Here is a 25,581-nt window from a genome sequence, read left to right as displayed (position 1 = left end):
GATGATTGCAAGCAATTGATTATCTAAATTCCACAGTTGCATTTTAGCCATGTCTACGGAGAAGCAAATAAGAGTGCTGACTGCCCAGCTAGATTAGGATTTTCTCTAGATGTGGATTTTGTGTTGTATTAATCCAGTCCGCCTGAGGACTTAATCTCTGTTTATGAGGTTAATTGCCGTCATCTGTACTCTAACAAGCTATGTCCTGAACCTATCTTTTCTGTTTAGCTTTATGAAGTATCCTCTTTTACCAAAAAAAAAAATACTGCATAATTCTTAGATTTTGGAAATGTGTGACTCATTAGCTAATAAAGTGGACCAGATTCAATATGGACAGTGGAAGAACCTGATGCAAACATGGCAAGCTATGAACTAGTTCCCACATATTAACTTGCTCCAAGCAAATGTAATTTATTTTCGTTACCCAAAACTTATTTTAGTCTTTTAATTTTGAAGTTTGTTATTTTAGTCCAATAACTTTACTCAAAAATCATTTTAGTCGGTTATTTTAGTATAGTAAATTTACCTAAAAATCATTTTAGCCAGTTATTTTAGTACAGTAAATTTACCTAAAAAGCATTTCAGTGCTTTAAATTTAATGTTTTTAGTGAATTTTAGGCAAAGTTACCGGACTAAATGAGTTATTAAAGGACTAAAATGATTGTTGGTAAAATTATCAGTCTAAAATGACCAATTTCAAACTTAATAGGCTTTTGGGCAAAGTTAACGAGTGTAAATTATATATTTTTTTCTTAAAATTATAATCAATGGTGGGAATGGTTGTTATTTACCTTATACTTTTTTTTTTGACTGATGATATTTGCCTTATACTTGAATGGGGGATATATGTAAATTCTAGCCACTCTATTCCTCTCCTCTTCCACACATTCTTTTATTCCAAACCTACCCTTTAGTTTAATTTGAATTAATTGCTTAGTTGTCTTTCCATTCTAGTAGTTGTGCTTGTGGCACTCATATTTGTCAATCAGCTTGTGAATCATGAAATCAAATCCATTCTGGCTTTAAACATGGCCAAGGCTAATTTGTTAAGCTGTTCAAAGGTACTTAAGGAGGTAATTTGAGGAAGTAGCAAAAAATTAACTTCTTATTAACAATGCATTAGAAGACATACATATTAGTAGAAAAAAAATAGAAGAAATACATGTAGAAAATATAGGAGAGTAACCAAAATTAAGGAAATGATACTTTCTCAAACTTTAAGACTGAGTGCACACATAGGTAATTTGGTATAGCCAATAAGCCAAAGAAGTTACATAAATTATATATTATCACACGTTCACACTGTCAAACAAGGAAACCCAATACAAAAGACGTTTTATGTAACCCAAATCATCACAATCGCTAGAACGGTCACTCCAAGTAGCACAGCAAAAAATTTGTAGAATGGAGTGTCAAAATAACATTCAGATTGAGGTATGTAGCCTTTTGCCATAAGATGGTTGATGGCAACATAGACGAAAACCCCACAAGCAATGCCCATTGAGATAGCATAGATCCAATTAGCTGTCTGTCCTTGAGTTGTGGCATCAATAGCAATGCCAATTCCAACTCCAACAGGGCTAGATATAGCAAAAGCAAATGAATAAGCCGCAGTTGAAAGAAATGGCCTCTTTGGTAGCATCTTGAGCAATTCTATTCCCATTGAAATGGCTGCAAACATTTTGTGCAAGGATACTATTAACAAATTCCTCCATGCATCACCCTCAGTAGCTGAAATTTATATGGGAGAGGTTGTAGTTAAGTTTGCTAAACGTAAACACAACTCATTAAAACTAGCAGATGAGAGTTATGGGTTTTGATGGAAATCAAGGTATATACGGGTTTTACAACAGCTAAAAAAGAAACAACATACAATAATAACAAATCATGAGTATAAAAGACTTTGTAAAACAAGAAAGATTTTGTTAGGTTCTAAAGATTTAGATTTAAATGTATAGAATCACATTTGTATTGTGTTGGCAAACCAAGAACAAAACATGTCTAATCTAGGTCTTTAGGCAATGCTTAAAAGTGGGTGTTTCAAGATTAAAGTCTAGCTGAGTGCAAAAAAAGGGAGTGTGATTCTGCCTTGCTCTATGGATCGAGAATTAGGTTTGATAGATTGAAAATCGTAGGCACAGTTTTTTTCTGCAGATTTTTAAACAGGCCCAACAAGCGAAAATGTTTAGGGTTTCATTTAAACTTCTCCACATATAAAAGGGAAACCCTGGCCACGTTTTGAAGACTTTGGAGAAGACTTGTGTGTTACTCTTTGTGAGATTTGAAAGGTTTTGTACCTTCTGACTACACAAGAATCTACTTGAGCCAAAACTACAATCAAGCGTTGGTAGAACATAGTTGTTGCATCAAGATCATTACTGAAGGTGATCTGAAACCTTTGAGTGAAATCTCAAAGTCACAAGTAAGGCGGTTTGTGTTGGCATAAATCCAAGAAGAGAATGAGTCCATGGATTTGGAGCTTGCACGTGGTCGTGTCAGTAAGTTACTATTAGAGGTAGCAATAGATTTAGGGTTAAATCTGATTGTAAAAACTTCAATTCTCTTATAATGGATTTGGTTTACCTTGAGGATAGCTAGGTCAAATCCTCTTCAGGTTTTTACCTTAAAACGGTTCCTTTCATTGGTTTTTCTAGGTCATCATATCGTGGTGTTATTTACTTTTATACTATTTTGCATGGTATGATATATTCGTGTTTAACCTAGATTTGAATAATTAATCTTAGGAATCACTTGGTTAATATATTAAGTTAAACAATTTGGTTTAAGGGGTCTAAATGAACAAACAAGTGATATCAGAGCAAATTAGCTCTTGTTCTTAGGTTTCTTGACCTAGAGTTGATCCTTGACCCCTACTGTCATGGAACACGGTCACTCTCTTATAATACCCCCACACTTTGATGGAAATAACTATGCTTACTAGAAGGTTAGGGTAAAAGCCTTCTTAAAATCCATTGATGAGAGAGTATAGCTGTCTGTTGAGAATGGTTGGGAAAGACCAACCACTGTTATTGGTGAATGGACTACTACCCAAAAGGAAGCAGCAAGCTTTAATAGTAAGGCTATGAATGCGATATTCAATGCTGTTTCCATAGAAGAATTTAAGAGAATCTTAAATGTGGAGATTGCTCACACTACTTGGAACGTCTTGCAAATAGTGCATAAAGACACTAAGGCAGTAAAAATCAATAAACTACAGCCGTTGAGATCTAGATTTGAAAGTATTAGAATGTCTAATAATGAATCTTTTGATGAATTCTATGTTAAGTTGAATGATATTGTCAATTTTGCTTTTAATTTGGGTGAAAGTATATGATCAACCTAAAATTGTTAGGAAAATTGTTAGGAAAATTCTTAGATCATTGACTAAGAATTTTAGACTTAAAGTGACTGCCATAATTGAAAGTAAAGATGTTGATTCTATCCCTGTAGATGAACTTGTAGGATCCCTTCAGTCATATGAATCTGACTTACCAAAAACTATTGACTAAGAATTTTAGACTTAAAGTGACTGTCATAACTGAAAGTAAAGATGTTGATTCTATCCCTATAGATGAACTTGTAGGATCCTTTTAGTCATATGAATCTGACTTACCAAAAACTAATAAATCCAAATCTATTGCTTTAAAATTTGTTGATGATTGTAGATTTGATGATGAACTCTTATCTACTGAGATTGCTTATCTTGCTAAAACCTTTGGAAACTTCCTGAAAAATAATAATAGGAGGGCAAGAATTAGAAACAATGTTGACTCTAAGAATGTAAAGAAGAATGACACTGCCAAAAACAACAATGCTGAAAAATCAAAAGATAAAGTAGGTCAATCTTCAAATAATTCTTTAGGACAACAGTGTTATGGTTGTCAAGGTTATGGTCATCTCAAAATTTGAGAGTCCAACTTTCTTGAGTTCAAAAGGTAAAACTATGGCTGTTACTCTAAGTGATAATGAAGTTTCACTACTACTATTGTAGTAAGTGAAATTGAGACTACTAATAAGAACCCTTCAAATGGGGAACTCTCTAAGAATGCATATTTGCAAGAAGCTTACAACAAGCTTTGCAAGGTAGCAGCTAAAGACGCTATGAGTTTTGAATCAGGGTTGAAAAAGATAAACACTTTCGAACAAGAAAAAGGAGAATTTGCTGCTAAAGTTGTTTGATGCTAATGAACTCTTGAACTCTATTAAGACTGAGAACATGTCTTTGCTTGAAAATGTTAAAAGTTTAGAATTAGAATTATCTGTTGCTAGAGAACAAATAGATAGAACTTCTACCTTTAGACTAGATGAGATGTTGCATGTTCAAAAGTCTATTTCTGATAAGACAAGTCTAGGGTTTTTTTAGAGTGGATCTACTACTGTGGTGAATCCTCCTAAGTTTGTACCTGCTACATCACCTTTTGTTGTTCATCCAACTCTTTCTGAAGTTAAGATACATAAGGATGTAGTTCCAACTTCTAAAAGAACTAGGGTAGATCTGAGTGAGTCTAAACCTAAGAATCCTAATCAATTTGAAAGCAAGAAAAACCACAAACCTCAGTGGTTTTGTCACTTTTGTGGTGGAGCTGGACATAGTAGACCAAATTGCTTTAAGTTGTGAGCTTTAAAGCAATCTTCCAAACAAAAAGTGTCTATGCCAAAAGCACAAGATCATATAGCACTTATTCATCAGTTGGTGAAGGTTCTTAACCTTTATACCAATACTGGAGCTAAAATTAGGGTAAATTCAAATAAAAATCTCAACTCCAAGTTTGCATCTAAAAAGGTCTGGATGCAAAAGACTCAACCTCAGTGAGTCTGTTTAACATGCTCCTTGTGTTAATTCTTTCTATCTCTTGTGATCAAAATTGTTTTTCTTTAGGATTGCATCTGCATAACATTCATAAATTGCATTCTAGGTTTCGGCCTATGAAATTTACATTTCATGACTGTGTACCTTGTTTAGCTTTAATGAGCTTTATTTTTCTACACTTTGCTAGTTTATGCTATGTAGTGCTTATATTGCGTGAGTTGTTAATGGTTTTTAATCACAGGCTCTTGATTTTGAAGTCACATTCTTTTGATTGTAAGGACTAAAAAATTCTAGGAGAAAGGCATAAATAACCATCTTACCACTGTTACTCGCCAATCATGAACACCTGTGTACAAATCATAAAAGCCGTGCTTGGTAAGGTGTAGCACTTGCACAACAAAATTCTTAAGTTGTTATTTTACATTAGTTAAAAGAAGCAAAAAGTAAATGAAAAACAAAGAAAAATATGCTTCAAAAGAAAAAGAGAAATCAATATTAAATATAAAAATTGCTTGGTTGCAAGCGTGTTTTTTAGAAGATGTGGGAGTTATATGATGTAACTCTTAAGGTCATAGCCACTTTCAAACTTATGTGATGAATAATGTAGAAAGTGTGTTCATTCTCTATTTACATATTACCTTGTATCTCATACACTTACTAGTTGCACCCACCTCAAGCAAAACTTTGTTAAATTTGGTACATGTGATTGTGCGTTAAGTTTTGTGGACTTCCAAAATTAAACTTCTTGATGTATTTAATGCATTTTGGGGAGTGAGGAAATAAAAGATTGAGGAAATTTGATAAAGTTTGAATTTTTCTTTGAAAAGTTTGGTTTTGAAAATCATTTAAAGTCATGAACATACATGTCATATCATAAAAACAGTTTTTCAAATGATTCTGCAGAAAATTTTTCTAGAATTTTCCAAAATTTTTCTCCTTAAGATTTCGAACGATCAAGTCTATTTTTCAACCGATCGAAATGTGAAGAAGAAAAACAGGTTTTTAACTCAAAGTTTCGAGTTCCTTCGATTCCTGCCCAATTCCTTTCGATCAATCAAGCATGTTTTCATGTGAAACTCGATTCCAGCTCAAGTCCTCTCAACCGATTGGATCTCGTTTTTTTAAAAACATATAGGAATCAGATCTGACTTTTTCAAAAGCTTCATTTTGTCTATCTCTTCGATTCCTCTCTTGATCCTTTCTCTCTAATTTTTTTTGTCATTTTCTTGGTCAAAGATTCAAAGGTTTTCATCATACACTTAGGGTAAGATATTTTTGTCCTTTCTTTTTCATCTGTTTACAAGTTTTCATGCATTTTTCATTGATTTTTTTTATGGATTTTTGTATTTTTGAAAATTTGGGGTTTTCGATGATTATGGAATTTTTGATCAAATCTGAACCATGGGTTTTTGTTTATGCATCATATTAACATGATTCGCATGCTTTAATTTCAAAATTTTTGTGGTTGATTAAAAATTTTGAAATTAGGGTTCTAAATTCTCGAGAAATTGGGGTTTTGTGAAATGGGCAAAATTGAGTGAAATTGACATGTCTTATTGATAGATTGAGTAATTATAACATGTTTTATTCATGTCATGTTGTTCAATTGATCAATATGAGGTTGTTTTTAAAAATAAAGTTTTTTTTTTCTTTTTTTCAAAACTAGGGATTTTATAAAATTCTTAATTTTCTTTGTCAATTTTCAAAATTTTGATGAAATTATAATGTTTTAGAGCATTAGAGCATGCATCATATGGGCTTAAATGTAATATATCATATAATTTTTCAAATTGCATGTTATCTTGTCTCTAACCCTTCTTAATGTAGTCTACCTTTTTTTTTGTCCTTAGTCATGATTCCTAAGGTTGGTAGAAAGTTCAAAACTAGACCAAATAGGAATCCTGGCTCTTCCTCATCTAGTTTTTTCCTAGGTGATAGAGAGCGTTTTCTATCTAAAAAATGTGAGGAAACATATGAGACCTTAACAAAGTATAGGTCTATCTAGGGTGAGAGGTAAATAGTTTTGAGTGAGCTAGATCCTTCCATTTGTAGGAACTTTGTGTCTAGGAACTGGGTTTCTCTATGTGAGGAGTTTGATCCTTCTCCTGCTGCTTTGATTAAAGAGTTTTACTCTCACCTCTCTATGTATTCTGAGGTCACAAGTGGTCATTACTTGATTTCCTGGATTAGAGGTCAAGAGTTTACAATCTCTAAATAAATTGTTTCTGAAGTTTTAGTTGTTCCTTTAATTCGTAAACCTACATACCCATACATTGATTTTCCTGTTGTTGATGACATGGTGTCACTTCTTTGTGGTTGTCCTGTTTCTTGGGGTACTGAGCCAATAATCAATTCTTGTGAATTCATTGAGCTCAATTCTTTATATCTAAGGATTTCTTGTCATAACACCTATCCCATTTTACATGTTCATATTGTCCCTATAGATAGATGTGCTTTTCCTTATGCTCTTATTACTGATGGCTTCATGTGTTTTCCTTCCATGTTTATTGATAGGCCAAGAATGTATTGACCCCATTTGGTAAATTAATCAATTAATTAGCCAAGTGAATTAATTAGATTCAATTACATGCAATAAACGTGGCAGCATAAACAAATCACCAATAAAACTAAATGCAGTAGAAAATAAATTTGAAACAGGTGATTTGTTTATGAATGGGAAAAACTACCAAAGAAAAACCCCACTGGGTGAATTTAAGGTCACTACTCCCGAGAATCCACTATTATCAAAACAAGTGGTTACAAGTAAAAGGAATCCCAATACCTAATACCAACCTACAGTAGAACCCTTACTCCAATACACAATTGGACTTGCAATGTAGTGACAATCTCTCCTTTCAATGCACAGCTCCAAGTATGTGACTAACCAATCGATGCATAGATCACAGTGCATGACTTACTTCTTTGCACGAATCTCAGTACGTGACTAAAACACCAACTTGAGAAAGATGTTTGTTACAAAGTTCTTTAGTCCATCCAAACGATGAAGATCAAGAAGCTCATTGGTTACAAAACCCTTGGTGCAAAGACATAGCAACTTCTACAAAGAAGATGAACTAGGGCCAATTGTCTTCGGTCACAATTTGAGTGAATAATCACTTTGCATCAAGTTGTATCACCTTAGGTGGCCCTTAAAATAATCCTTATATATGTCTAAGGTTGTGAGAAAAGAAACCCTACACAAATAGCTTGGATATACATGAAAAACTGATCTGGAAATCTGAATTTCATAATTTTCGATAGATACAGCTTCTGTCGAGAGATGTCAAGAATTAAACATGAAATCTTGATAGGTTTATTTGTCGAGCTATTTGTCGAGTTTTAATGAATAGCACTTCTTCACTTGATTCTTGGAGAAACTTGCATGGCCTTAATACTAGACTTGAACTCTTGTTCCTTGAAGTATTAAACACATCTAGATCTACCCAAATACAAGTAAAGTGTGATTTGTCAAAGGATTAACCAATTCTACATGACATATGTTCTAACAAGTTCCACATATGTTCTTACATTTATTCAAACCATCGTTGATGTCTCTAGGAGTACAAGTTAGAGTCAAGAGTTGTTTTTCCCTATGTTTATATTTAGGATTTTGAGATTTTTAGGACTATCTGAGTTTCCTGCCTTAGAGTTAGTAAATGTTATTGCCCATATAGGAGCTAACTATCTTAGATAGCGACAGGCACAGATGATGAGTGTTGAGCCAAGCACTGGGACTTCTAAGAGATCACAAGGAGAAGCTTCTACTACAGCTCTTGCCTCTAGTGCTATGCCCTCTGTTGAGGAGGCGTTTGTGGATTCGACTGCTGTTGTGGATCCTGCTGGTGGTGCTGAGGATGTTGATCCTATGGTTGCTCCTCCTCTATCACTCTATGCTATGACGCAGTCTTTCATTACTACACTAACTGCTCATGGACAACTTCTCAATGAGTTGTTAACGGAGGTTGCCTCTTTAAGAGAAGATTTTGTGGAGTATAGGAGTGCTTTTCCACCTCCGCCACCCTTTGAGGACTGATTTTGCCTTTGACAATGCGTAACAAAAAGGGGGAGTAGATTTAGGACTTTTTTTTGGTTTTGTGTTTATATTTCTATGTTTATATCTGTTTATGTCTTTGATTCACAAACATTGATGTGGTTATTGATTATGATAGTTGATGATGATGAGGTTATTCATTATTGATGTGTTCACTGTCTTTTAATATGTTTTGTGTATTCAAAGTTCAGATTTTTATTTAGATTGTTGTACTGTATCTTCTACACATGCATTTATGGTTAGTTTTCAGTGTTTCCGGAATTTACAGGTTAATTTTTTCTACAGCTGCTGTCTATACTAGCAACTAATAGTTAGTAGTTGTGTAAGGATTGTATTAGGGCAATATTTTGTATTTGGGTTGGTATTTAAATTTAAGCATTTCATTGTTTATGTGTGTTTTGTCACGGATGACCAAAAGGGGAGATTGTTAGATTCTAAAAATTTAGATTTAAAATTTTAGAATCACATTTTTATTGTGTTGGCAAATCCAGAACAAAACATGTCTAGTCTAAGCTTTTAGGCAATGCTTAAAAGTGGATGTTTTAAGATTCAAGTCCAGCTGAGTGTAGAAAAAGGGAGTGTGATTTTGCCTTGCTCGACCGATCAAAAATTGGGCTTGATCGATCAAAAATCGCAGACACTTTTAAGCATTTAGGATTTCATCTAAACTTCTCCACATATAAAAGGGAAACCCTAGCCACGTTTTGAAGATTTTGGAGAAGAATTGTGTATTACTACTCTTTGTGAGATTTGAGAAGTTTTGTACCTTCTAACTACACAAGAATCTACCTAAGCCAAAACTACAATCAAGCATTGGTAGAACATAGTTGCTACATCAAGATCATTACTAAAGGTGATCTGAAATCTTTGAGTGGGATCTCAAAGTCACATGTAAGGCGGCTTGTGTTGGTGTAAATCCAAGAAAAGAAGGAGTCCGTGGATTTAGAACTTGTACGTGGTCGTGTCAGTAAGTTATTACTGGAGGTAGCAATAGATTTAGGCTTAAATCTAATTGTAAAAACTTCAATTCTCTTATAATGGATTTGGTTTACCTTGAGGATAGTTAAGTCAAATCCTCTCTATGTTTTTACATTGAAATGGTTCGTTTCATTGGTTTTATTAGGTCATCATATTGTGGTGTTATTTACTTTTCCGTTGTTTTGCATGGTATTTGTGTTTAACCTAGATTTGAATAATTAATCTAAGTAATCACTTGATTAATATATTAGGTTAAACAATCTGGTTTAAGTGGTCTAAACAAACAAACAGATTTGATCAGGATATGCTTTCCTAAATTAAACAGTGCAAAATGTACAACAATCTGTTACAAAGAGATTAGCTAGGTTCTTCCAAACTTATTTACAGACTCAAGTGTGATATGGCTAGATATACAAGAAGCAGTCTCTATATATAGGCTATTATATCAATTACACAAAGAAAGGGACACTCAAACAATCAAACTTATAAAGAAGAAACACTATATTACATTCAATATACAAACCTAATCGGCAACCACCCTCTACCATCACAATGACTTAACACCACAAAGTAAAGCAAGATGATGAAATTCGATGGACATGGAAAAAAAAAAAAGACAACGTACCAAGGAATATATGTATACACAATATGTGTGAATGTATCATTTACCTGAAACTCCCACAGCAATACCCTGAAATACATAATGAAAACACAAGGCGAGGATGAGTAGTAAGGCGTCTCCAAAAGAGGTTGTCCTCAAAAACTCTGGGTTGACATCAACATGCACCTCTCTAGGTTGCTCCTCAGGTGTCCTTCCTTCTTCCACTACCAGAACTCTAGCATCTCTTCTGACACCACTTGTAACATGAGCCACTATGCAATCAGCAAGCAATGTCAAAACATAACCTGCAGATGCTAACATGAATGCAAAAGGGTATGTTTTGGTTGTGAGGTCTGCAAAGTTCACAGCTGAATCACTCAAGAAATTGATCAGAGAGGTTGCCAGGAAAACCCCACCAGCAAATTGCGTTCCCAAGAGAAGAAAGTTTTCATTCCATCGATAAAAGTAGGGAGAGATACCAAATGCAAAAGTGCTTACTAGTAGGATTATCAAGCACCATACTTTAACAAGAATCAAGTGCTTTGAGTGCAAATTTACTTGACCGCTGCTGCTCTGATCATTTCCACCTTGAGGTCCTTGACCTTTGATGAGGGATAATTGGAGGACTAAGAGACAGAAAAACAAAGTGGTTGTCTTCAGGGTTTTCAAGGAAGAAATGGAAGCCATTGATCAAAAAACTTTCTTAATATTTTTTTGGTTAGGTTAATGTTAGTTACTACTGTATATAACACGGGCTATGAAAATAATACTACCTGGATATATGCCACTCCTAGGTTTTTTTCTCCTTGTAGTACACTTTCGACTTTTTGAAAGATTGTAGGATTGTACAACACATCTTTGAGTGTTTATCGACGGTCCAACCAATGAACTTGAAAATTTTAAATTATAATCAACGGTGGCAATGCGTGCCTTGGGCTAAGTTTGCTTAGATGCTTGTGATACTTGCCAACACAAGTGTCCAGGCTCGACTACAAGGTACAAAATCTAAATATTACTTGTTTAATATAAAGTATACATGATTTTTTTGGTTAGGTTAATGTTAGTTACTACTGTATATAACACTACGGGCTATGAAAATAATACTACCTGGATATATGCCTCTCCTAGGTTTTTTCTCCTTGTAGTACACTTTCGACTTTGTCAAAGATTGTAGGATTGTACGACACACCCTTGAGTGTTTATCGACGGTCCAACCAATGAACTTGAAAATTTTAAATTATAATCAACGGTGGCAATGCGTGTCTTGGGCTAAGTTTGCTTAGATGCTTGTGATACTTGCCAACCCAAGTGTCCAGGCTCGACTCCAAGGTACAAAATCTAAATATTACTTGTTTAAAATAAAAAGTTACGTGACTTCATTCTTAAATGGATAAACTTAGTTATAGATTCTTAGGTTTCCAATTAAATTTAAATATATAGTTGCATTAATAAATAAGTCATGCTTTAATTTAATTATGTTTAAGGAAATATGGACTATTTGTACTTAATTGATGAATGCAACCGCATGGTACCCTCCTTGACAAGCTCTTTTTTCTTTTTTCGAGTATACATCAGCCCAAAAATGTAGACATGGAATCTATTACTGGGGTGATTGTGATTAACATGTAAAAGACATTCTGACCAAACAAAGATTGTGACTAGTATATATAGATGCAAGACGTAGTGAATAAAAATATATAAATGATGGAATTAATATTAAGGATGTCATCTATCCTTATCAGGAAAACTAATGATCTCAACAATGATGAAATTAGATGGAAATAGCTAATGACCACAACTCTTAACCCCTCTTTGGTTCAACTTATTTTCATTTTAAAATAGAGTTCAAAAAAAAAAAAAAAAAAAAAAATCATCACCTTCCTTTCTAAGAAGGTATAACTGTAACCTAGCTCTTGCTTAAAGTGTTTTTATTTTTTTTATTTTTTTATTTTTTTTTGGGGGGGCGGTGCGGTGGAGAGGTGGTGATATATGAAGGTCGTATATGAGACCCCCTCAATTTTTATTTTATTTTAAGGTAATGTTAATGGATGTTCTAAGAATTGACTTTTTTTTTATAGCTTTTTATATTTCTATAAAAGTAGTATCAAAACTTTTTAAAAATAATTCTTTAACAAATGCTCTCCAAACATCTATTAACAAGACCCTTTATTTAAGTCATGAGAATATATAATTGATAAACTTGGGAGGTTGCTTTTGAAAAGCATTCTCCAACATAGATACTAATGAGTTTGACAAACGGATTTGCCAATGGATATTGATGATTATTTATAGTCTGTTCTGTTCCACTTTTTGATGGATAAAGATTCTTTGCAGTCCATGCTGTAATAAGTTTGATTCTTTGAAAATAAATAGTATTTAATATTAAAAAAAAATTAAAGACAAATAAAAACAACTAAAGGTCTCAACTGCAGCCAATAGGTAGCATGTGACCGATTCGGAGCTTCAATAAGAGCCACCCATACTTTCATCTCAAATACAAATAAATAAAAAGTCAGGCATACATGTCACAAGTGTGACAGGATCACAAGATGTCTTCCAATCCATTACCAGAGTTTTACACACAATGTCAAAATCAATACTCTAAATAAAAAAGGACCGTTGAGTAACTTGTGTTTTAACAAAATGGCATGGTAAAGACTAAAACGCAGATTCTCGAAAAAAAAAAAAAAAAAAAAAAAAAAAAAAAAAAAAAAAAAAAAAGACTAAGGTGGCATTTGGATTCAGATTATCTTGCGTTTTCGTTTTGCGTTTTCTGCTTCTTCTTTTTTCCTTTTTTTTCATGCGTTTTGCTTTAAAGGACAATTATCACTGTTCACGCACTGTAGCAGCATTGTTCACGCACTATTCATGGGAACCACAACCACGTTATTCAGAAAAAAAAAAATATTAAAAATGGATCCTATAGCACTATTCACACATTTAAAAATTATTTTGCTTTAGTATTTTCAGTTTTCAGTTTTCAGCAAAATAAGTTGTATGCAAACGGACTCTAAAACGCAGAAGTAGAGGTTTTCTTTTATGCTTGTTTGTTGTGTACAGGAATATTTACGTTTCTATCTTTAAAATCTTTAAATCAGAAGAGTGAAAAAGCATGGGTAGTTTTGTCATTTTGGCTCCACCTTTCTTGTAAACTCAAACAAGTTAGTGACTCACTGTTTACAGCCTCTTATCTTCTTCTTCTCTCTACACAAATTTTTTTCTTCTTTCTTTTCCTCCCAAACCACCAATCTGTACTATGATTTCAACTCCTTCACAACCCAATCTCTGTCTCTCTACTAATCTAGATCAAGAAAAAATTTGGAACCCAAGAACATTTGAGAAGAGCCAAAAAAAAAAAAAAAAGCCTCAAACGCTGTTTGTGATCTCTGTTGGTTGGTGGATGTGTGAGAGTTAGATAGTTGTAGGTTTGAAACTCTATTTTATTTACTTATTTTTGGTTTTTGGTACTACAAAATCATGGTTGCTATGAAAATTGGGGACAAATGTAAAGAAATGGAAGGAAATTGAGGATTTTTGGTGTTCGCTTTCAGAATCGAAAATTCGGTGCTCATTTCTCCCAAAATACTGAGATTTGAGTTTTTGTACGTATATTTGTGTGAAAGTTTGGTTTTTTACTCAGATGAGTCAGAATATTTAGTGTTATATTTAGATTATATGAATGAAATTTTGGATATTTACTCAAGTTGAATTTGTGTTGTATTTGCTATTTGTAGGTGTTCTTCTTTGCAATTATCTCTACACGTGAGATTGAAAGTTTGGATATTTTTTACTCAGATTAGATAATATTTGTATGTTAATATTTTCTATTAGGTGTTCTTTTGTCATATCATGTATTTAATTGTGTATGTATGTATATGAATGAAAGTTTGGGGTTATTTTTATTTTTTACTAATATCCTATGAATTTTGTGTATGCAGACATTCTTTCTGTAGAGTAGGATTGGTTTTTCATAGATGAATCACTTTAGTCTATAATCTTTAGTAGAATGCCTTTTTGGTTGATGGAGTTAAAGAGATTATAGGCTCTATCTCTTATTTGAAGGGGCCTTGTGGTTTACCCTAAGCCTCGGTGAGTTGTGGTTTTGGCTAACAGTCCACTGAGGTCCTTGAGATGGCACAAGGTAAAAAAAATTTGTGACCTATTCTTTATATTTTTCATGGTTCTGTTGAATGTTATAGTTATAGGCTTTTGAGGATTTTAGATTTATAGGTTTTTGTTTTTGTTCACACTGACAGTCATCAAGCAGAGGTTTGTGATTCCAAGGCTGCAGCAGAACAAGGGTGAGTTGTGTTTTACGTGTTTTCTTTGATTTTAATTTTAAATCCTTAAAACTTTTAATATATGAAGAAGGGGCTTGGTTTTTCTTGTGTATAAATAATTGTTTAGATTTTATTTGATATGAGTGTCGAGGACAAATTTTTCACACCACATAGAATTTATTTCATTGGCAACTCGCACCACATCAACAAATTATGGATTCTAGAAAAACCTCTATTAAAACCCAAAAGAGCCCATATTCACAAAATGACGCCAAAGCCCACGGTCCAAAACCCACGGTGATATTATCTCATTAAAGCCTATAGTTTAAGCTCATGAGTCTCATCGAGGGAATTTTAGGAGTCGTAGTTTGGAGGGCCAAGAAGTATGTTTAGTATAACTCTAGCAATTCAAAGTTGATAAAGGAAAACATGTTGCTTGGCATATCTTCCCCAATTCCCTGAACTCTGACGGGTTAGTATGTAATAGGTAGCATCTGGTAAGCCTCTCATATCACATAACACTTAAAATGATAAAACTCCCCATACTCTTTACATAAAAATTAATGTTCATCATATAATATAAGTTTGAAAATGTAATTATATTATTTCATATAAATTATATTATTATTTTCATTTAAATCAATCCTAAGCACATGGCTAAATCTATATTAATATCTCATATCTAGCATTAAATACTCTCCTTGCTTTCCAAGATTTGGTCAAAACACAAAGAAACCATAATTACATCTCTAAAACTTCATCAAATAGCAACCAACTAGTCTGTTACTTACCAAAATTATATTGTAATAAAACCATAGACTAAACATATAATTTTCCAAAAGATGCAACTTAGCCAAAAATATCAGCAATAGTTCCAACAGAAACTGCCTTAACTCCAGAAGAAGCTGCAATAGCTCCAACAGAAACAGTAACAGCTCCAGCAGAAGTTGTAGTAGCTCCAGCAGCAACTGCAATAGCTCCAACAGCAACTTAGGTAACTAACACATGTCCAAAAGTGACATCATCAACCCATTAATGCCCAATCCCAGTAGCTTGCTGCCATACCCAAAGAAGCAAGGGTCCTATAAAAGAAATCATACCATTTTAAACTAAGATTCTTAGCCCCAAGCTGCAATACCAAAAATAAAAGGATCCCATAAATGTTATCTTACCATTTTCAGTCAAACCCATGAATTTAATACTGAATCTTTCCTCCAACAAAAGCTATCTTTCAGGTGACATCATCCAACAGTATCAACTACTGCAGCAGCTACTACTGTAAAGCTGACAGTTGTGACTAACAGTTGTAATAGCAGCTTTAGTAGCATTACAGTCTTAGAATTTCTTCTTTTAACTAAAAAAAAAAAATCAACTAAGGAAATCACTTTTTTGCCAAAAACCTTTCCTTATTTGCTAATTTTCCCTTCAACTAATTCAAACTTAGTTACATACTTGACTCTATATAAAGAGGACCAAACAACACACAACTCACCACACCATTACCCACTATCCATCCCTCTCTCACGCTCTTATTTTGAATCTTCATTCACTTTGCTGCCCATGTCTCTAAACATTTTCATACTTCTCCATCTCTCTTATAAAATCTCTCTTCTTAGATAAGACTATTACACCACACCATTATGCACTATCCATCCCTCTCTCACACTCTTATTTTGAAACTTCATTCACTTTGCTGCCCATATCTCTAAACATTTCCATACTTCTCCATCTCTCTTACAAAATCTCTGTTCTTAGATAACACTATTACAACACACCATTACCCATTATACATCCATCTCTCATTCTCTTATTCTGAAACTTCATTCACTTTGCTGCCCATTTCTCTAAACATTTTGTTTGTTTTTAGACCCCTTAAAACACAATTGGATTAACCTAGTTAATTAGCCAAGTGATTATTTAGTTCAAATTTCAGATATAGTTTAACACACATATATCATATCATTGTAAAGTGCAAAAAATAAAGAACACAACGATATGATAACCCAAGAAAACCAAATTGGTAAAAAACCTGAGAAGGATTTAACCTAGCTATCCTCAAGGTAAAAAGCAAATCCACTAGAAAGAATTGAAGTTTACACAATAACTACTTAGACCACTAACATTCTATTGCTACCTCGAGTATGAAACTTACTACTACAATCCCATGATAGCTCCGAGTCCACGGACTACTTCTTTCTTAGCCTTTGCAAAAAGACAAATACCCACGTTTGCGACTTTGAGATCACACTCAAAGGGTTAGCAACACAAACTCTCCTGTTTGTGACTCCAAGACCACCCTTGAAGGTTTAGATTATCAGCACCTTTGATGACTAGAGAAGGCAACAACTTCTACAATACCAAATCTTGAGATTCTTCAAGTAATAACACCGGTAGAAGATATGAGAGAGCTTTTTAGGAACAAAATCCTAAATACAAAAGAGGCACACTCTTCTCTCTCTAAAAAGCCTTATAAAAATGTGCTTAGGATTTCCTTTATATACTAGGAGAAGTAGATATGAAACTCTAATCCTTAATGGGCTTGAACTGCTATTTGGGCTTAATTAAAATTCTTCAAATACAACTTTCGATCAGTTGAGCCTGCTCTTCGATCGATCAAACCAGGCAAATTCTGAAATCTTCTTTCTACAGCTTATATGTTCTTGTGTGTTCACAATTTGCCAATTGATCTAAACTTTTAAAACTTAACAATCTCCCCCTTTGGCAATTCGTGACAAAAGTTTCATAAAAAATGAAATGCTCAAATACAAGAACAATCCAATACAATAAAATGCCCAATTACATCACAAATCCCAATCTAAGACTCCTAATTTAGAAGTTGCAAGAAGAGGTAGAAGGTCTTGATCAAATGTACCTGTCTTTCCTGAAACACTCAACAAACACATCACCGCATGTGTGGAAAGAAAGACATATAAACAATAATATGAAACAGAATATAAAAAACAAAAGTAAATTCTAACTCTCCCCCTAAGTTAGATACATCAAAAAGTTTTTATATTCTCCTCCTTTCAAAAAAAATTTCAACTCCTCCTAAACAAAGTAAACAGGATTCCCACATTTCAACTATTTCTCCCCTTTTTTGTCATGTATTGACAAAGACAACTCATACAAAGAGTAAACAGACAACATACGCAACAAAAGTCAAGAGAAAATAGAGAATTAAGGGAATACAAAATAATTCAACTCTATAGAAAATAGAGACAACTCCCCCTATGAAGAGCAAAGGTTAAAAACAAGCTTCCCCCCCCCCCCCCCCAAATAAAATAGGAAAAACACAACAAATTTTGGGAAAAAACAGTTTTTGGGAAACTTTAGGAGGTGGAAAAAAAAAAAAAAAAGAACACACACACACACACAAACCAAATTTAAAAACTAAGTTTAGGATACACATGAAGAAAAAATATTCTCTCTTTCAATAAATGCATACATGACACTATGTGATCCATAAACAATTGCATGAGTAGAGAAAATATTTGCACATTGATTATCCATCATATCTCTTAAAAATATTTTATGTAGGTCACACATAAAAAATAGCATATACTAAAAAGTACATAGCTCAAAAAATTAATCAATCAATTTTTAAATCAAGTTTAGTACCCAATTTAGCAAAGTATATGCATGTTATGTGTGAAACAATGAGATATATGACTGCAAAACTGCAAGATGGATACAGAAAACAATGCAATGCATGTGAATCCTAAACATAAATGATGCATGAAAAAATAGATTGGTCAAATACTTAAAAACTGAAAATTTTTCAGTTTCGATCGGTCGAGCATCTATCGAATACCAATCAAGCTAGGCAAATTCAAACCAAAAATTTTATCGCAATTTCGATTGGTCAAGAGACAGATTCAATCGATCGAAAATCTGGAAAAATTAGATTTTTGAAAAACAGAGCATTTTAATGCAGAAACTTCTCAAAGCACATAGTTTTATGAATGAAATGCATGAATATGAGATTAAAGGTTTTTCAAAAACACTTGAATTCAACCCAGATCTTCCAAAAACAAATTTTTCAATCAATTTGACCTCAAGTCTCAAACTTTAAACACATTTTGCATTAAAATCAAGGAACTTTAATCTTGGATGGCCACAACAAGATCACACACAATATAATGTACCAAGTTTAGCAAAGAGTAACTTGTGTAGTGTGTACAACTAGTAAAAACTTGAGATACATGTAAGGTGATATGTAAATAGAAATCAACCACAATTTCTACAAAATTCATCACATAGAATTGAAAGAGACTATCACCTAAAGAGTTACATCATATAACTCCCACATCTCCTAGAAAACAAGCTTGCAATCATGTAAGTCTCTTAATTTGCCTCATAATATACATACCAATTTTATTTGATTGTGAAGTTATTAAAGCCCAATAATGTACACACCAATTTTAGAATTTAAACCGAGGCTACACCTTATGTTCTTTTTGTGCATGAACTACACTTTCTCGAGCACAAAATCTTACAATATGCACTAAGGTGTTCATGATTGGCTAGTAAATAATGGTGAGATGGTTATTTATACCTTTCTCAATAAGTTCAAGTCCAACAATCAAAGGCATGTGACTTCAAGATCAAGATCAAGATCATGTGATCAAAAACTATAAACATCCTCCCACACAACATGCACTACAAAGCTCAAACTAGTAAAGTGCAATAAAATAAGCTCATCCAAGCTAACCAAGGTACATAAACTTGTTATGTAAAGATAATATGGCCAATCCTTGATTATAAATCCAAGATGTGAAATACAAAACACAAAAATCTTTTTGGTTTTTAAAAAAAATTTATGACCAAAAACAAAAAACACACATTATGCTAAATGAACAATGCAAATGCAATGCATGACAGTGCTTAACTAAGCTATAAAGGGTACATAAACAAGAAATATCAATTTCTTAATTAACCATTAAGTACATGTACAAACTAGTACATACTCACATAAAATCAAAAATAGCTTAGCATTTATAGAACACATACTATTCAAGTTTCTCCACAATGTCAAGCATGTTCTAAATCAAGAAAGAGATATCATAACTCATGTAATCCTCAAGAAAAATAAATCTAGACACAAAATAAAATATTTTTGTCTTTTTGAAAATTTTCAATGTTTTTGGATTTTTTTTAATAAAAAACAAAACAAGCAAAAACGAAAACAAGACATGTCCACAAACAATTGAAAGAATTAAATCAGGGACAAATCAGCAACACTCACTTTAGAGAATTTTTTTCTCACCCATATAGCACAAGTCTTCGGCTTTGTTGGTGAAAATCCATGAGAAGCAGAGTGTATTTAAGGGATTACACCAATCTTCTGAGAAAGACTAAAATCCTGCAAATTCCTTTCACAAGCCAACGAGCTCAAATTTTCCAAAAAAATATGAAACAATTTATATGGACTTATGGCAGGAGAAATATCATCACAAATCCTAGACTGAAACACAGAATGCTTAAATTTCAATTATAACAATTAGGACGAATATGACCAAAGACACCACAAATGTGACAAACAGGAACAAATTTAGGAACATCAGTATTCCTAACAACAAATCTAGTCTCAGATTTTGGTTTTTACCTCAACAAAGAACAATTTGGTCTAATATGACCAATAGCACCACAAAGGTGACAAGTAGGCACAAAAACAGATTTATTATGCTCTCTAACAGTAGGTTTAGACATAGGTTTAGAAACATCAGCGTCTACATCGGAACTTTTACCTTTGTCTAACCTAGCAAAATAAACTTTTTCTTTATTATTCCTCTTGAAAGGAGGGATATAAACTTTCTCATTTTTAGGCTTAAAAGAAACAAAAAAACTTCTGTTATCAACAACAAGTTTGTTACTAGACAAAATTTCAATTTTAGCTTTAGATTCAACTAACTCTAGTTCCAAGTTTTTCATCTTCTCATCTTGAGAGGAAATTTGATTTCTCAAAAATTCATTCTTTTTATTAGATTCATCTAATCTAACAACCAATTCCTCTTTTTCTAGATTAGCCAATTTTAACTCTTCCTTGAATTTCCTAGCAATTTTCATAGATTTCAATAATTCCTCACAGAGAGTTTCACAGGCATCAATAAGATCAACAAAAATATGAGCAAAAACATAATCAAAAAGACACTTCAAATTATCTATGACAATAAGGGTCAAGGATCAACTCTTAGATCAAAAGATCTAACACAAAAGAGCTACCCGCTCTGATACCACTTGTTTGTTTTTAGACCCCTTAAAACACAATTGGATTAACCTAGTTAATTAGCCAAGTGATTACTTAGTCCAAATTTCAGATCTAGGTTAACACACATATATCATATCATTGTAAAGTGCAGAAAATAAAGAACATAACGATATGATAACCTAGAAAAACCAAACTGGTAAAAAACCTGGAGAGGATTTAACCTAGCTATCCTCAAGGTAAAAAGCAAATCCACTAGAAAGAATTGAAGTTTATACAATAGCGACTTAGACCACTAATATCTTATTGCTACCTCGAGTAAAAAACTTACTACCATGACCCCATGATAGCTCCAAGTCCACGGACTACTTCTTTTTTAACCTTTACAAAAACACAAACACCCACGTTTATGACTTTGAGGTCACACTCAAAGGTTTAGCAACACAAACTCTCCTATTTATGACTCCAAGACCACCTTTGAAGGTTTAGATCATTAGTACCTTTGATGACTAAAGAAGGCAATAACTTCTACAACACTAGATCTTGAGATTTTTCAAGTAATAACACCAATAGAAGATATGAGAGAGCTTTTTAGGAACAAAACCCTAAATACAAAAGAGGCATACTCTTCTCTCTCTAAAAAGTCTTATAAAAACGTGCTTAGGGTTTCTTTTATATACTGTGAGAAGTAGATCTGAAACCCTAATCCTTAATGGGCTTGAACTACTGTTTGGGCTTAACTAAAATTCTGCAGATACAACTTTTGATCGGTCGAGCCTGTTCTTCAATCGATCAGATTAGGCAAATTCTGAAATCTTCTTTTTGCAGCTTGTATGTTCTTGTGTGTTCACGATTTGCCAATTGTTCTAAACTTTTAAAACCTAACACATTTCCATACTTCTCCATCTCTCTTACAAAATCTTTCTTCTTAGATAACACCATTACAACACACCTATTACATAACACCACTATCCATCCCTCTCTCACTCTAATATTTGAAACTTCATCATTCTACTGCCCATAAACACATCTCCATCTCTTAGAAAGCAACATAACTCATGATATAACACACACACACACACACACACACACACACACACACACACACACAAAAACCTCTAGTAGCAACTATAAGCTCATGTATTCACTACATTTAACCTCCATATCTCTCATACTTCCATATGTTTTACAAACATATTCCTTACAAAATACATGTACATGTTATAAACACCATATCTGTACGTTTTTAGACCCCTTAAACACAAACAGATTAACCTAGTTATTTAGCCAAGTGATTAACTTAAGAAAATTATTCAAATCTAGGTTAACACATGTAAATCATATCAATTAAACAATGTGGAAAATAAAGAACACAATGATATGATAACCCAGGAAAATCAAACTGGTAAAAAACCTAAGGAGGATTTAACCTAACTATCTTCAAGGTAAAATAGATCCACTATGAAAGAATTAAAGTTTTACAATAGCGACTTAAACCACTAACATCCTATTACTACCTCAAGTAGAAAATTTACTACCAGAACCACGTGACAACTCTGAGTCCACGGACTACTTCTTTCTTGAATTCACAAAAACCACAAGTACTCCCACTTGTATTTTTCTTTAAGCTCTTTATGCAGCAATTGAAATTGTAACAGCCTAGCCCAGCCTAAAAAAAAAAAAAAAAAAAAAAAAAAAAAGGGAATCAGATTTTTAAGGAGCCACACGTGTGACCCCACTTACCACCACACATTCTCTCAAAATATCTCCCTCTCTCCCTCTTTGGCCGGTCAAAGTAAGTGTCCCTCTACACTTTTCTTTTGTTCATTTTTCCTCACAAACATAACAAGCCCTCCTCCCTCACTCTCTCCCACTATGTGCTTCCTTCCCCACCATCTCCACCATCTTTTCTGGCATGATCACCGCAAAGCTCTCTAGGAACCTCTAAGGCATATTCATCTCTTTTGATTTAAGGTAAAAATATCTAATCTTTTAGTGGGTTTTATACTTTTGCCTAAGGTTATTTTAATCTAAGCTTTGATAATGATGTTCATGAGATTTATGAGCTTCTTGGGTGATGTTCTTGTAATTATGTATATGGGTTTTTGATTTGGTGGGCTTAATTGTTAAATGGTTAAGGGTTTTTACAAATGGTGATCATTTGGGGTTTCTCCATGGTTAAAATTTGGGTTCCTTGAGCCATCGTGTGGATTGATTTTGTGGAAGTTTGGGTGATTTTTGGAAGTGTATTCTTTGCATTTTAAATGACTTTGGCAAATGTGGGTGTGAGTGGGGTGATAACTACGAATTTATGCAAGTGTGAGCATGTGCCTTTGCATACCAAGGGTTTGATAAGTTGTTTATATGAGATTTTTGGGTTTGATTCCTTGTTTTTAATATGCTTTAAATCTGGTGGTTTTAATGTGAGTGAATTCTCAAATAATTTGGACTAGTCTTACAACTTTAGCAATTTTCTAAAGCTGTCATGATAGATTTGAGTCAGCCGCAATGCATGATTTTTAATAAATTGCAGAAAACTCATTTTGGGCTGAATTTTCTGTGGTACATTGTATACATATAGGGGAATGTTCCCTTAAAGTTTTGAAGTAATCGGATAACTTTTCATTGACCAAACAATTTTTACAAAATGGCTGCCCTGCTATGTACTGAATCTGAAGGTAAGACTAAAACATTGAGAAATTGTGGAATTAATCCCAAACCTTGGTTGATCTTATCTTTAGCTTATATATATTATTTTTACCTGAAGAGATTCATGAGTATGCTATATTATCTTATGATGCACATTATTGTGGCAATGAATTTAAAATGTTTTGGTTGTGTCAACACTATGAGTTTCTTGGATGCTTGTTTGGTTCCTGTTTGGGTAGGGGTACTTGTCTTGGTGGTCAAACTAGACTTTAGGGCCTTAGGTTTGATTTTTGAGGGAACCTTCTCGGACTTATAGAGACAAATTTGATAGTGTAATTTTGTTGTAGGCCTTGTTTTAATAGGCTTGATACTTGTGTTTCTAGGTTCTAAAGTACTTGGTGATGGAACTAGTAACTTGATTGGTTGAATGCGGTGCCCGATTGAGGTAAATTTGGAATGGACTGCTGAGGTAAATAGCTTTTTAATGGGATTTTTGGAAAATAATCATGTTGCATAAACTTTGTTTGGGTCAAACACATTTTGGAAAATTATTTGTCGAACTATGTTTTTCTTAAAAAGTATTGTGTTGTGACCCTATTATATATGATTATATATATGAAAAGCGCATCATGTTTAATATTTCATATGGGGAAATGTATGATTTGTTAGTATGGAAGAGATAAACATCTTTGATATAATTCTTGGGAATGGCTTTTATGGATTTGTTGCATTATTTGCAAATTCTAAAGATGTTTTATCTTGACTTGTAATATTTGGGAAATTGATAGAAAATGTTATTGACAAGAAATGATTTTGGAAAATTTGAGAACCTTGTGAATATATTGGGTATTTCAAGGGTTTTTGTGAAACTATTTGAAATTGAACAATGTTTTGATTTCATGTAAACTGTGAGATCTTTATGCTTTTACCCTTGGGTTGTGATATGTGACTATCCAGTGATTACCCAGCCAGATGTCGTAGTCTTTGTGACATTGGTATCTTGGCACCCCGTCTTTGTGGCGGATTGATGTCTTTGTGGTATAATTGATGTCTTCGTGGCATAATTGATGTCTTCGTGGTGTAACTGATGTCTTTGTGGCATAACTTGATGTCTTTGTGGCATACCTAATGTCTTTATCGTAGCTTATCATGTGGCCTTGGGTTGGATTTCAGGTTTTAAAAAGGGTGTTTTGATATCTCACAGTAAATAGTACGTAGTTACATGTTGGAATACTTTGAAAAAGCTTAGTGCTACATTCTTTTAATCATTCTTGTCATTTTATTAAGAAAAATGGATTTGCTGGATTTTCATGGAAATTCCCAAATTATAACATGTTTTGTAAAATGTTTATTATCATGAAACTTGTATTTCCCCCCACCCCATTAATTATGCTACTTACTGGGCTTTAGCTCATCCCAATCTCCAACAGTTTTTCAGATAAATTAGCTACACGTCGGGCATGGAGCTTAATTTATTGGTGGTGATTGGAGTGCTATATTAAATTGGGAGACTTGGGCCATTAATAGTTGATGACTCAATCTTGCAAAGTTCAACGAGATCATAATAAATTATATTGGAGGTTGGATACTTGAGGTCTGTTAGCCTTGGGTGTGGTAGGCCTAGATTTTCTGTTGAGGTTGCATACCTTAGAGAGGATCATGGCTTTGTGTTTATTTTATTTGGAACGTTGGATTGTTAAGTGTATTTGGAGACACATGATTTATAGTTTGTATTGCTTGTAAATGTGTCATAGAGCTCTGACTTGTATTGTGGAGAGATCAATATATTTATTTATTTTATCAAAATGGAAAAAAAAAATCACTACAATACCTCTTGAAGGCTTGGTGTTTCATGCTTTGGACCCTTTTGGGTTTGGGGCATGACAAAAACGATCATCAAGCTCTCGACATCAATCTTGATCTTGATAACCCTAAGTATGTATGAAGGCAAACACTTCTAGGTCTCACAAGAGATTCACACACACAGCATAAACAACAACCTCAAAA

At 33.5% G+C, this 25,581-nt stretch overlaps 1 protein-coding gene and 1 long non-coding RNA gene across 2 annotated transcripts; one reads left to right on the top strand and one right to left on the bottom strand.

Moving 5' to 3' along the window:
- Positions 1-1,336: 1,336 nt before the first annotated feature.
- On the bottom strand, positions 1,337-11,127 carry LOC115994842 (zinc transporter 2-like). The gene is made up of 2 exons (XM_031119169.1): positions 10,509-11,127; positions 1,337-1,731 (listed from the first exon to the last, which is right to left on the bottom strand). Exons 1-2 carry the CDS (start codon positions 11,125-11,127, stop codon positions 1,337-1,339), a joined length of 1,014 nt encoding a protein of 337 aa, XP_030975029.1.
- Positions 11,128-22,631: 11,504 nt separating this feature from the next.
- On the top strand, positions 22,632-25,345 carry LOC115994789. The gene is made up of 3 exons (XR_004093271.1): positions 22,632-22,899; positions 23,958-24,043; positions 25,005-25,345. It is a non-coding gene; the product is annotated as an uncharacterized LOC115994789 (long non-coding RNA).
- Positions 25,346-25,581: the final 236 nt, after the last annotated feature.

The sequence above is a fragment of the Quercus lobata genome, chromosome 1, assembly GCF_001633185.2.
Source record: "Quercus lobata isolate SW786 chromosome 1, ValleyOak3.0 Primary Assembly, whole genome shotgun sequence".
NCBI lineage: Eukaryota > Viridiplantae > Streptophyta > Magnoliopsida > Fagales > Fagaceae > Quercus > Quercus lobata.
This window is presented reverse-complemented; position numbering and strand designations above follow the sequence as displayed.